At 40.1% G+C, this 15,069-nt stretch overlaps 1 protein-coding gene across 4 annotated transcripts in view; it reads right to left on the minus strand.

Moving 5' to 3' along the window:
* Positions 1–11,483: 11,483 nt before the first annotated feature.
* CMC2 (C-X9-C motif containing 2) overlaps positions 11,484–15,069 on the minus strand; it is a 63,963-nt gene continuing 60,377 nt past the window's right edge. For 3 of the 4 annotated variants that reach the window (XM_030819301.1, XM_030819304.1, XM_012505442.2), the window contains one exon: positions 11,484–11,866. In XM_030819301.1, coding sequence (XP_030675161.1) covers positions 11,780–11,866 — 87 coding nt within the window. In that variant the 3' untranslated portion in view covers positions 11,484–11,779. The remainder of the gene's footprint in view (positions 11,867–15,069) is intronic. The other variant, XM_004087452.3, reaches the window with a different exon arrangement.

The following is a 15,069-nucleotide window of genomic DNA, read 5'->3' on the forward strand; positions in this document are numbered from 1 at the left end:
CATAGCCAATCTTGTTTCATTAATCCCCCTACACCCACTCTGTTTGCTGGTAATTTAAAGTAAATCCCACACATCTATCATTTTCCCTGTAAATACTTCAAGGCATCTTTAACTAGTAAGGACGTTTTTTAAAACATAATCACAATGCCATTACTATGCTTAACAAAATGACAGCAATTTCTTAACATCATCTGAAACCCAATCATACTCAAATTTCTCCAACTGTCTCAAAGATGTCTTTTTTCAGTTGGTTTGTTCCCATCAGAATCCAAACAAGATTCACACATTGCATTTGGTTATGTTCTTAAATCTCTTAATCTAAAGCATACATTGAATCCCTCTCCCTCTTCTTTGTTATGTTACTTATTTGCTAAGACAATTGAGTCATTTCTCCTATAGAATATTACACACATTTTGGATTTCTGTGGTAACATGTTTCTCTAGCCTTCAGAAACTGAAAGTTAATTCTAGAAGTTTGATTAGTTTCAAAAATAATATGGTAGTCATTTCATTTAAAAAAATAAGAAGAGGCATGCAATATGTGGCAGTCTTTGAATGATTTAATAATTTTAAGATGTATCACTCAGTTCAGGGTTCACTGGGTGATTCATCCAATTTTATACCTTCCTACTATCCACTTTCTCTTTCACCTAATGGTTTCAAACACCCACTGGTAATTTTAAACATCACTCACCCATTATTGTATTAGGAGCTAAAAATGATACTTTGTACCTTTTTTTTTTTTTTTTTTTTTTTTAGACAGGGTCTCACTCTGTCACCCAGGTTGGAGTGCAGTGGTGCGATCTTGGCTCACTGCAACCTCCACCACCCAGGTTCAAGTGATTCTCACACCTCAGCCTACGTACTAGCTAGGACTACAGGTGCTCACCACCACGCTCGGCTAATTTTTGTATTTTTAGTAGAGATGGGGTTTCACCATGTTGGCCAGCCTGAGAACTTTATTTTTATTATTCAGCATAAAAAGGTATAAAGTACTGATCATGTTGCAACGTGGATGAACCTTGAAAACATTATCCTTGGTGAAAGAAGCCAATCACAAAAGAGCACATATTTAACTAAAGTTTCCATTTATATAAAATGTCTGGAAGATAGGCAAATCCATAGGCATAGAAAACATATTAGTTTTTGCCTAGGGCCGTGAAGGTGAAGGAGAATGGGATGTGATTGCTAAGGAGTACAAGGTTTCTCTTGGAGTTACTGAAAATATTTTAAACTTCGGTTGTGGTGATGTTTGGACAATTTTGTGAATATAATAAAAACCATTTATTAAATGATTGAGTTTTATGGTATATGAATTATATCTCAAGAAATATGTTAAAAAGAACTTTATGGGCTGGGCGGCAGTGGCTCACGCCTGTAATCCCAGCGCTTTGGGAGGCCGAGGTGGGTGAATCATTTGAGGTCACGAGTTCAAGACCAGCCTGGCCAACATGGTGAAAACCCTGTCTCTACTAAAAATACAAAAAAATTAGCTGGGTAGTAGTGGCATGCACCTGTAATCCCAGCTACTCAGTGGGGCTGAAGCAGAAGAAGTGCTTGAGCGTGGGAAGCGGAGGTTGCGGTGAGCCAAGATCATGCCACGGCACTCCCGTCTCGGTGACAGAGTGAGACTCTGTCTCAAATAAAAACAAAAATAAATAAAAAAAATTAAAATAAAAAAAGAACTTTCTCTCAGTCATCCGTTTGGTTATGGTTATTTTCAATAGTTTATACAGGAAAGTTTGGATAAATATTTTGCTTTCCTTTCACAGTAACGAGTTGGATACCCTAACAACCTTCAATGATGTTAACGTCTTTCAAAGCATTTTTATGAACTCATGGATATTTACGTATTCAATGCGTATAAATCTATTGCATTCACTATTCTTTTCGATGTGAGCGTTGTTTCACCTGTGGCCACTGGGCACTCCTTCAAGGTAGCTCCTGAGTCTTACTGACAGGACCCCAGCAGTCTTTGATGGTTCCCCTGCTTTCTGGCATAAGACAGCCCAGGTTCAACATGACATTTACTGCCCAAGAGCTGGAATCAGCCACTTCTCCAAAGAGACCTGGTTTTCTTTTAGTGGGCAATGGTATTAGGAAGCATAATCTGACTGCTAAGGATGCTAATTGCTACTGAGGTGTCATTGCTTCAAAGACCTTTTCAGTGGACAGAATTAGGAAATACCTTTTAGAAAAAAATAATGAATTCAAAGTAGTATTTCCAATTCAAATTTAATGCAGTGTTTTGACTTGAATTTTACACTTGTATCTTGTTTTGGTCTTAGTTTGAAAATCTTGGTTTCTACTGACACTAACATCATAATTTTAAAACATATATATGGTATTTTATAATACCAATTTCAAAACAATACTTTTATTATAAACAAACAGTTTTACTTTTTTTTACAGTTCTCTTTATCTTCAGGATGTATCACCTTCTGGAGATGTAAAGTCAAAATATTGTATTTGAACAACACTTATAATCATCTCCTTTCTGTGGTTATAAAACCAACTTGACATGTACTTATTTGTTTCAGCTTGTTTTCAAGTTTTAGGAATTTCTTTTTTTCTTTATATAACACCATATAGTCATACATACACATACACACAAAATCTTCATTCCTTTGTATAGATTCATGGTATACCTTTGTGTAAACGCATCATTGTTTATTTAACTAATGTCCTATTGGTAGACATATAGAGAGCCCTTCTTATTTTAATTACATCCAACAATGTACCTATCAAGTGATCTACAGAAAAAGAAAACATAAATTTTAAAGTCCTTTGGGCTACTTCAACACTTTATTTATTCTTTATTCACTAAAAATTCATTCAGTCAAAAAGTATTTATTGAATACCAGTTATGTGTTAACCACTGTCCTAACAGCTGCAGATACAGGAATGTGGTGTCTGCCCAGAGAGGTGTCAGCCCAGAGAGCTTTCAGTCTACACATAACCTGAATTCCATGTATCATGAACTTGCTGATAAATTATCTGCTAGCTGAACTAAAATTTTAACAGATAAAGCCATCATAGCAACTTGAACTAACCCTAGAGAATTTTCCTTTAATTGTATCTGCTTTGAAAAGATATCCTCACATAGATTATTTTTTTTTTGAGATGGAGTCTCGCTGTGTTGCCCAGGCTGGAGTGCAGTGGCGAGATCTTGGCTCACTGCAAGTTCTGCCTACCGGGTTCACACCATTCTCCTGCCTCAGCCTCCCAAGTAGCTGGGACTACAGGTGCCCGCTACCACGCCCAGCTAATTTTTTGTATTTTTAGTAGAGACGCGGTTTCACCGTGTTAGCCAGGATGGTCTCGAATTCCTGACCTCGTGATCCGCCTGCCTCAGCCTCCCAAAGTGCTGGGATTACAGGCGTGAGCCACCGCGCCCAGCCTTCCTCGTATTTTTGAATATTGGTATCAAGTCCAATCAGTAGCTCAACAATGCAATCATAGGATTTTAGGAAATATGGATGCTCTGTAAGCAAATACTCCAGTGAAAAACAGACAGGTCTAAATCTCTCTATACAGAATTGCAGAATGCTTTACTTTCTTAGCCCTCAACTCGCCAGAGTTGAGGAAAAAGTAAATGCCCTGAGAATTTCATAACAGCTTTGCCCTTAAGATTTTGCTGTCATACTCAATGACAACATACCATATTAATGCTTCCTATTTTTTTTTCAAATCACATTCTCAACATAATATAGCACCAATAAGAACTTTTCTCAAAAACTTAAGTACAGAAGTTATTTGAGGAAAGTGCTTAAAAATTAACCGGAGAAAAAAGAGTAAGCTAGAAGTGATGACAAGAGTGGATGAAGGTCATTAACCCCAAAGAAGTAGGCATTGTATGGAAGGTAGTTACATTAGAAAGAGTCTAAGTCAACGCTTCTCCAATTTTTACATGCACGCAAATCATCTGGGGATTTTGTTAAAATGCAGATTCTCAGTTAGTAGGTAAGGGTGGGGCCTAAGACTCTCCTTTTTTTTTTTTTTTATTTTTGTAGAGACAAGGTCTTACTAGTTGCCCAAGCTGGTCTTGAACTCCCTGGCCTCAAGCAATTCTCACACCTCGGACTTCCAAAGTACTGAGATTACAGGCGCAAGCCACCATACACGGCTGAGATTCTGCATTGCTAACAAGCTTTCTCAGGTTACGCTAAAACTGCTGGCCCATGGACCACAGTCTAATGGCCCAAATGCAGATGAAGGTCTCTGAACAGAAGATGCTGTTACAACTCCTCTCTTTGCCATGCCCTCCCCAACTCCCATCCTCCCCCCATCTTCTAGGAATGAGTTAGTTCTCTAACTGTTGAAAATTTGATCATTCCTAGTGGGCAGTCTTTCTAAGGTAAAATTTTATGTACAGGGTATCTGTTTCTGGTAAAATGGCTCATTGGGTAATCTGAAAACCCTCCTGCTAAAAAGCTATCTAAAAATACTACATAGCATATATCAAATATGGTTTTTAGACGTATAGTTGAGCTCACAAGAAAGGAAAGAAAATCCTTGGGGGGTGAAACCAGAGAGAACTGTAATTCAGAAAGTCAGTTGACGCACTTACATGCTATGCAGCCTAGACCATTTCCACGGACCAGGAAGTGAGGTTTTCATAAACACAATGTTTGAAAAAGATGGAAGATACTGAGTCTCTACGAGGAATGGTGTGAGAAACAAGAATATCACATAAAGCCAGGAGATGGTAATCCTCTAAGAAAACGTTAACTAGAAAACATACACTTGTCAGCATAGGGAGGTAAGAGTAACGCCTGTGTGACTCACCTTGGGCTCTGAGCAGAAAAAATATGTTTCTCATTGTTAAGTGTGCGTGTCAGAAAGTTACTGGTGGGAAATTCTGGAAAGATAGTTGTGACTGTGGAAGCAAGTATCTTTTTTATGATACAAAAAGGGCAGGAGAGACAGTATTTACAACAAAATTAGGTTAAAATGTAACCCCCATATCCCAAAATACAAATGAGTGAGGTGAGAACAGAGCATCGAGCCGGAGTCCTGGGAGGTCTCACCATCGATGTGGAAAGCAGCACAGGGAGGCACGAGGTACCTGAACCAACTAAGGACGGAAGAACCCAAAACAACACATATTCACTGCAAAGCCCAGAGGGCCAATTTGAGAACAGCAATTGATACTGGGAAGGTTCTTGCCTGCTTCAGTAAATGGGGCCCACAGGAAGGTCTGAAGGGGCTGGAACAATTTAGCATTAATGAACTCTCAAAACTGACCCCCTAGGGTTCCCTCCCAGGACAAGATTCCAAAGTGAGGAGGAACTGCAGGGAGCAGAAAAAAAATTGAACAGGATAGGGACAACAGAAGTGATGAAAAGAGCCAGGCGCGGTGGCTCAGGCCTGTAATCCCAGCACTTCGGGAGGCCGAGGCAGGTGGATCACTTGAGGTCGGGAGTTCAAGACCAGCCTGGCCAACATGGTGAAACCCCATCTCTACTAAAAGGACAAAAAAATTAGCCGGGCATGATGGTGCACGCCTGTAGTCCCAGCTACTTGGGAGGCTGAGGCACAAGAATTGCTTGAACCCAGGCAGCAGAGGTTGCAGGGAGCCGAGATCAAGCCACTGCACTCGAGCCTGGGTGATACAGCAAGACTCCGTCTCAATTAGAAAAGAAAAAAACCCATGGAATATTGTTCCCATGAGAACTTCCTTAGGAATCTGCTGGAAAATGAGGCTCAGACAACCGAAATGACTAGGGAGATATTAACACAAGACTAGCGGTGAGCATTAAATATGTCTTTATTGTTTATATAATGAAGATTAAAAGCAGTGTAGTAAGCAATGACAGACAGTTATTTAAATAACTTACCTGACCACTGGGAGGGATGAAGAAACTTCAGAGCCAGATTGCAATTAAGAAGCTGCCTAGCAAAAAAGAGAAAACTGCGGCTACAGTTGCAGGCTCTATAACCCCACCATTTCTGCTCTGATCCATACCAGAAAATGGATGCTTCATGGACCGTCTCTCTCTCAATTTAAGTCAATTCCAAATCCAAATCTCACTGATTAATGGACATTAATTCCTATCTGGAATCCTAACTGTTAAGGAATTGGAGAAAATGCAGTATTTAGCTTTTGAGTTTCACAAATATGGGAAGGCACACTAGAAGGAGGCGGAGTCGAGGTTGAGCAAGTCTATCTACAATTACCAAAATGAACTTCCTTAGGGAGGAACAGACATCTTCCAAAAGCCTACTGCAAATTTGCTACTTTTCAGTGAAACATAAGGATTTAACATCAGTAACAAGTCTGATTTATCTATTAGACATTATACTGAATGTTCTAAGTACAATAAAATAAGTAAGTATAACCACTGGAAAGAAACAAATGATTCAATACTGTTACTATTCAAAAGTGATGTGACTGTCTACACAGAAAAATCTAAAATAATCTATAGGCCCCAGAATTATTAAGTTTGGCAAGGCTTCTGAATGTAAGATAAATACATAGAAATCAATTATACTCCAATTTATCAGTAATAGGAAATTAGAATAAATTGGATGCAGGGGCTCACGGCTATAATCCCAGCTTTATAAAAAAATTTTAAGAGATACTAGAGTAAGTAATTTTACAAATACCCCTTAGAAACAAATCTAGCAAAAGATGTATAAGATCACTATTTTAAAAATCATAAAATTTTCCAGCCTGGACATGGTGAAACCCTGTCTCTACTAAAAAATACAAAAATTAGCAGGGCATGGTGGCACATGTCTGTAGTCCCAGCCACTCAGGAGGCTGTGGCACGAGAATTGCTTGAAGCCAGGAGGTGAAAGTTGCAGTGAGCCGAGATCACACCACTGCACTCCAGCCTGAGTGACAGGGTGAGACTGTCTCAAACAACAAGAAAAACAACAACAAAAATACAAATCATAAAATCTTAAAACCATTTGGGGTGTAATTTAGCAACTTCTAGTAAGTTTGAAAATGCATACCTTACAGCCCAATAATTAAAATCCTAGGTTTATACCTAAAAACACTCTCCCAGATTGCACAAGAAGGTAAGTAAGAACTTTCATTGAAGTTGATAATAGCAAAGACTGGATATCTAACTGAACATCTACGGGGAAACACAGAAACCGTGGTATAGTCCTACAATGAAATGCTATATAGCAGGCAAAACAAACAACAGCCTCATTTATCAACATATTTTTGTTAAAAAAAGGTAAGCTGCCAAAGGCTACACACATCATGATGCCTCCTAGGTAAAATGTCTAAACATGCAAAATAAAATATGGTTATGGATACTGACATATATGTAAGTATGAAATCATACATGGGAATGAAATATATCAAAGTCAGGGTAGTAGTTACCACCACTAAAGAAATAAGTAGAACGGGCTTGGGGTGACAAACACAGGAGGCTTTACGCACTTTTGTATTATTAGTTTTTTAAACCTGTATTTTTTAAAAGTATGATGAAATATTAATAGACTTAGATGGCAGCTATGTGTGCATTCATATTAGTCTATATAGTTTTCTATAAACTCGAAACATTTTGTCATAAAAAAGAATGGCATTAATCCCACAAAAAAGGTCCTTCACAGGATTTGGGCAATCTTCCCTTTCGCTCATTTCAGACGTGGTATACACTCAGCCAGTTTCTTTTCTCTAAGTGAGAGAATCTCAGCCACCTGTCTCTGCTCTCCCCTTCCTACTGTCAGCCTTGTTCTCCATTTCGTGTCCTCCCATGTGACCAGCTGCCAGTGAGATCAGACTAGAGCTTAGAGGACGGAAATGGCCCCACCGGCCTCTAGCCCAGGCCACCTGCTCCATCTGATACCAGAGGCAGGAGACCGCTAACAATACAGCATCCTTTTGCTTTCCCTTCCCTACTTTCTGCTATGTACTTAACTCCTTCACTGACCTCTCTAGGGGAGGCAGGGATGTCTATGGATTAAGGTAGATTCCAGCATAGGTGGTTCCCTGAATATGGTATTTAAGGGCCACAAATTTCAATATCAGGGTGAAGTGAAAGGAGCAACTCCATTGGGACAGTGAGGGTTTTTTGTTTTGTTTTGTTTTGGTTTTTTTCTAAGAACAGAATGATTTGTATGTCCACCAGGCAGGTCAATGGCATAATTTGGTTCAGCCCAAGCCCTTTCTATAGAAAACTAATTGTGCTTTGAGCTAAAAACTCCTTGGAGATTAATCTGATTTTAAACTTCATTTATAAAAGGTCAAAAACAGCTCAACTTTTTATCCACACTCTTAAGTAAAATTGTGCAGTGCTTCCTAAAATAAACCATTAATTCACTGTCACCAGAGCATCAAGGTTCACAACATTCTGCAAAACTAGATTTCTCAGGAAAACCTTGGCCTAAGCTCTTCAGCTTCCAAGAGATGGTCTCTTATGACCCAAAGGTTTACTTACCGTCTGCAAGTCAACAGTAAGTAAATCTCTTCCTTCACTTGGTATCCTGCACAGACCCTACAATGCCTTCCTGTTGCCCTTAGCGGGAAAGCCGGACTCCTTAAGAGGACACAGATGGTCCTTCGTGATGTGAACCGTCTCTAGAACCACATCCATCTTATTCCATGGTATCACCTGCACTCAGCACAATGCCAGAAGCTTCATAAAGGCAAGAAGACATGGAACCTCTGCACCTCCCAACCCCTCTCTCCCTCCAGCTTCTTGGGCTTCTACTACATATGGGAATTTAAAATATTTGCAAATCCTCAGGAAGAAATGTGCTTGCTCTAGACAGGAGAAACAGATTTCACTCTGATCTACAATAGGCTGGGGAAAGTCAGCAAGGCTGATGAGATGTAAAGAATGGAATAAGATGCAGCCACCCCTGGGACTGGCTTCCTTTATGGAAAGGCAGGATGTAAAGACAGTCAAGAGAATGGGGCCGGCTTGGGATGAGTTCTAGAGGCCTGGCCCTTCCTTCTGCCTCATATTAAGCCCCTCACCCCTTGACCCCCTACCCCATCAGCTGGGGCCCCACTCAAATGTTATCACCTCTAGTGATTTGGTGCCTTCTACCAAAGTACAGAGGAAGTGTTTCCAATACCCCAATTTGGGTGCACTTGAGAGAAAAACAATATTGAGGGGGCCCTTACACTGTGCCAGATAATCTACCACATACATCTCAACCAATCCTCACAGTAACTCTATGTGACAGGTACTGTCACTGGGTTGAACTGGTTTAACCATAACCATTCACCGAATAACCAGAAAGATCTTTATAAAATATAAATAAATGAAATCATAACCACTCCCTGAAACCTTCTAATGGTTTTCCATTACCCTCCAAATAACATGCACGTCCCCTGAGGTGGTGTCCAAGGCCCGTGTGCTCTGGCCCTGCCCACCTGTGTCCTCAGCTCATGCCACCCTCTCCCTTGCTCACTGCGCTCCAGCTCACTAGCGTTTTATTTGTCAAACTCCCTTCCTAGAGGGAGCTGGAAAGGTAGATCACTGCCATAGCCTTGAGTGTGTACTTTCTTCTACAGGGATCAGCAGCAGCTGGAATACAGAGAGTAAGACCTAAAAACAGTAGGTGGTTTGAATATCCCATAAAAATGTACTCATATATTACTTACAAAATTTTTAAAAATGAATTTCCAACTTTCATCCTGCTCTTCTGGTCAACTACTGACATTAGCCTACAGGGCCTTAGCCGGCATCTGCATGCTGACGTCTCCCAATTCTGTTCCAATACAGGCGACTCTAACGAGCTGCAGACCTAAATACCTAGCAGCAACCCGGAAGCCATCTCCCCCTGGATCTTCCACACACACTTCACACCTCCCCAGTACTCCCTCCTATGCAGGCACAACTCGAATGCCTGAGAAATCCTAGACACTTCCTTAATCCCTACACCTAGTCAGTCATGCTGACTCCATGCTTCAATCATCACTTCTCTTGATCCCCAAAGCCACATCTTTCATCCAGGCCCTCATTTCTCACTTAAGTTAGGACAAAAACCTAATTGGTCTCCTTGGGCGTAATCTTCCTTCCCCTCCAATACATCCCCCAAACTATAACCAAAAAAATCTTACTAAAATACAAATTGAAATATATCAGCCTTCCAACTAACTCCTCTCCCCAAATCCCTAATCACCATATTAAAACCTGCAACTGGTCATCACAGCACTGAAAATAAAATTCCAACAGATTTCAAAGCTGTCTGCGATCTTCCTCCACTCTAAGCTCCCATATTCTAGTCATGCTAAAAGACTTAAAGTGCGCCTCAGAATGTATCCCATTTTCACTCACTTGTCAAAGGTCATCTTTGCTAAACAGCTTTCTTGGAACAGCACCTTCTTCATGAAGACTGAACATGAATGTCGTCTGTCTTCTACGACACCTACCTAATTACGACACTTTGATGATTACAAGTGACTAAAAGTCAACTTCTCAGTTTACTACAAGATTCTGAAGGCGAAATGTCTCATTTCTGTATTTCTACTGCCTGACACTAGGGGGATTGAATAAATATTTATACACTGTGTCTTGGAAGGTACTTCAGAATTAATTCTAGTTCTTTCCCCATCCTTTCACTGAATGTCTGTTATGCTCTGTAACTGAAGTACTGAGTGGAAGTCCAGCTTCTTGAATACCTCCTGTGATGGGGAAATCACTTATTAAACACCAACACCAACAAGACCTCATGCTGGACGTTATACACACAACACCACTAGAAGGAGCTCACAGCTGAGTCTGTTCCCTGACACCTGACAAGAAGATCAAGCCCCTGCTGTGACTGCAGCTGGAAGCTGCTGACTTCCAGATTGTCACAGGTCTCAGAAACACTTGGCAGAAGGAACACTGCTGAGATGACTGCTAGAATTGGGCACAGGAAGAACAGTCCTATACTCAGCAGAGAGGAGACACACTGGCCTAAGGTTAATATCCAGGAGTTAACTGGCACCTCGAGTGGGCACATTCAACCAAATGGGAAAGCAAAGTCTGCTAAGACTGAATTCCTAACCAGATGTAATTTTATCGATGTTAAGTGTAAACATTTAATCTTTTAGTCTGGGCACAGTGGCTCACGCTTGTAATCCCAACACTTTGGGAGGCTAAAGTGGGCAGATCACCTAAGCTCAGGAATTTGAGATCAGCTGGGCCAACATGGTGAAACTCTGTCTCTAACAAAAATACAAAAATCAGCAGGCATGGTAGCCTGCGCCAGTAGCCCCAGCTACTAGGGAGGCTGAGGCAGGACAATCACTTCAACCCGGGATGTGGAGGTTACGGTGAGCTGAGATCGCACCACCGCACTACAGCCTGGGCGGCAAAGTAACACTATGTCTCAAAAAAAAAAAATTTTTTTTAATCATTTAGAAAATCACTCTCTAAAAATAATAAACTTGGAACATTTTCAAATAGTTAACACTGCTGGGATTTCCCCAGAACTCGTCAACATCATGTTGTCAAAAAGAAAAAGCCTAATGGCAACATTTTGCTCTAAAGCCAGGAGAATCTAAGAGAAAGGAGAAAAAAATTATTTAAATAAATTATTTTATTGAGGAAGATAAGTTACTCAGATATGAACTGGTTGTAGGCAAAGGGAATAAACATGGTGAAGTCAGGTTTACTGGTAAAGGGGAGATGGTACTAAATGCCCTGCCCAACAAACACTCAGAATCCAGGGTTTTCATATTTCTCCACGGTTCAATCTCTCACAGGTCACTTTCCATTCAAAGGATTATGGAGACCAAGTAAGACAGGATTCTTTCAGGTATCAACCCAGAGTCTTTAGGTCTTCTCTCAGCCAAGGCATCGAGTGCAAATACAATTTATTTTTCGGATTCCTCTGGAGGATTAAAAAGTTTCTTTCGCATTGCAATGCCATGCTCCCTGCTCTTGATCCTGTTTTCTATGTACTGAAAAACAAAAGAAGGGGGGAGAAAAGAAACAGCAGATTATGTCACTATTTACAGCAGTTTACTATTTAGAAATATTTGCAAAATATAAAGGTTCTTTGAGGTTAACAGGGGTTAAATTTTTTAAATATGTTGTTACTGACAAAATTCTTATCTTTTATTTAACCAAATCTGAGATTGGAAATAGTTACCTTAGAGAATATCTCACATCTAGCACAATTCCATTCAACACAGTATAGCATCTACATGCTAATAGGTACACAAATGTTTGCTCAATCAATTTCCTCCCAAAATATGAATTAAATAAGTACTGAAGATGGGCAAATTCTGTCCGTGTTCTCCAGGGGCTCACAGTCTAACTAGTCCTCTAACTTCTGCTGAGTACGTCTAGTGGAGAGGCTCACTTCCTTGAGAGGTAGCTTGTCTAACTGTTGGACAATTCTACTCATTCCAAAGTTTTTCATTTTAAACCAGAAGTGCTTCCCTGTAAACTCTTTGAGAGGTAGCCTGTCTGTCGGACAATTCTACTCGTTCCAAAGTTTTTCATTTTAAACCAAAAGTGCTTCCTTGTAAACTACCACCTTTTATTTCTTCTTGTCTGCTAGAATTTTCAAACATTTAATTACAGATAACCCACTTACTACCTTTTGCGCGGAACACTGCTAGTTTCTACAACTGCTGCACAGAACATAGCCTCCATCTTTTAATATCTAACCTATAAAATGACTTTTATTTTTATTTTATAAAGCACTTTAACATCAATGCCCCTTACCAAAAAAAAAAAAAAAAAAATCACAACCAAAATTGAATACAGTGCTCCAGTCACAATGACAGACACAGACTACAGTGGGCCTAGATCTTATGACCAACTCACATTGTATTTCTTTAGAAATTATCAAGAGTAACTAGCTCTCAGCAACCATATTATCCTACTGACTCATATGGAAACACATAGCTCAACTTCCCAAGGTTTCTTCATCACGAACAATTAACAAACCTGATACTCCTCAAATCCTATGTTTCTTAATCAGCTACATATAAATACAGTTTTTACCTCAAGAGGTTTTCAGCCTAGTATTCTGATCTGGCCAGCAGGTTATAAATAACAGGAGACACAAAGCCTGGCACTTAGGTTTTCTTAAACAGTTAACCTACATTTAAAGCAGAGGAACTTAAAAGTGTTTTTATATGTATATATGTATGTGCTTATAATATATACACCAATCCAACAGACTTTAAAGGTGAATGAGTGTGTTTTCCCCTGGACAGAAGGGGAAAAGGCTAAAAGTAAATTCAAACAGAAAAAACTGAAAACATGTGAACAGTTAAACATCAAAATCTTTTAGGAGCCACAGATCTGGAGAGCAAGGCCACAGAAATTAAAGATTAGTGATACCGAGCTCATCAGGGACAAACCCCGCCACCCAAGAGAGAGTAATGAGGGGATTCATGAGTTTGAGTTACTTCACTCTTCTGGGCCAGTAACTTCAAATATAAGGAGGTGGACTAGATAATCTTTAAGAAGTTTCTAGGTCAAAAGTTTTGACTGAAGGATTCTAACACATCTTCTGGAATGGTAGTTTTCAAACTTTTTATTCCTTCCTTGTCAAAAGGCTACTTCAGGCCGGGTGCAGTGACTCACACCTGTAATCCCAGCACTTTGGGAGGCTGAGGCCGGCAGATCGCCTGAGGTCAGGAGTTAGGGACCAGCCTGGCCAACATGGTGAAACCCCGTCTCTACTAAAAATACAAAAATTGGCCGGCCATGGTGGCATGCACCTGTAATTCCAGCTATTCAGGAGGCTGAGGCAGGAGAATCACTTGAATCCAGGAGGAGGTTGTAGTGAGTCTAGATCGCAACACTGCACTCCAGCCTGGGTGACAAGAGTGAGACTTTCTCTCAAAAAAAAAAAAAAAAAAAAAAAAGTCTACTTCAAATTACACATGAAGCACCAGGTCCCTTCAAAGTCATTCATTTTATCTATCATACATTAAATTTACTCATAAAATTGTTGGTGAAAAAATCAAAAAACGCTATTCTAGAACGAAGAAGGATAACTGCTCTGAGAAAAAGCTTTCATATCTACCTTTAATCACGTCTACTGGATTGCCCCCAGCAATCAGGTTGAGGAGGGTCTTAATGGAAAGTCTTCAGAAGACAATACTTTGTAGCAGGCCAATAAAATAAGTTACAGAGCAAATTAAAATATAGTCTACATCAAAATATGTTAAGACATCTCCAAAGGAAGTCAACATGGTCCCTGAATAAAAGGGGGAAAAAGGATGAATATGAAGTTACTCACAAAACTCCATCAAACAATACAGACAGAATGAAAGGCCAATTAACCCCAAACCAAACAAAACAATTAAGAGGGACAAAAGAGAATGCTACAAAAGTACTATTAGTGTTTCTTTTCAAGAAGAAGAACAAAAGGCCAGGTGCAGTGGCTCACATCTCTAATCTAAAACTTTGGGAGGCCAAGATGGGAGAACTGCTTGAGCCCAGGAGTCTGAGACCATCCTGGGCAACATAGCAAGACTCTACCTCTCTAAAAAAAAGAAAAAAAAAAAAAGAATCAAAGCAGTGACACAGCAGAGTCCCAACAAGAAATGGCCATACCCTTTTTCTACTTAAAAGCTTCATGGAGGCCAGGGGCAGTGGCTCACGCCTGTAACCCCAGCACTTTGGGAGGCCGAGGCGGGCGGATCACAAGTTCAGAAGATCAAGACCATCCTAGCTAACACGGTGAAGCCCCGTCTCTACTTAAAATAGAAAAAATTAGCTGGGTGTGGTGGCGGGCACCTGTAGTCCCAGCTACTCGGGAGGCTGTCAGGAGAACGGTGTGAACCCAGGAGGAGGAGCTTGCAGTGGGCCGAGATTGTGCCACTGCACTCCAGCCTGGGCGACAGAGTAAGACTCCGTCAAAAAAAAAAAAAAAAAAGCTTCATGGAATGAAGTAATCAGATGACACATGAAGCAAACAGTAGCAGGAAAGCATTTGAAGCAAGTATTAAGAGTAGAGAAGAAATACATGAGTGCAGACTCAGAGATTAGTGATGCGCAAGCAGACAGAAAAACATCTACAAATTAGAGAATAAAGTAACATACAACTACACAGAGGACTTAGAAAAGAAGTCAAAGAGAAAACATGAGATGTATAGGAAAACAAACTCAGACAAAATAAGAAAAATATCTCCAACGG

This window comes from Nomascus leucogenys, chromosome 2 (assembly GCF_006542625.1).
Source record: "Nomascus leucogenys isolate Asia chromosome 2, Asia_NLE_v1, whole genome shotgun sequence".
Taxonomy (NCBI): Eukaryota; Metazoa; Chordata; class Mammalia; order Primates; family Hylobatidae; genus Nomascus; species Nomascus leucogenys.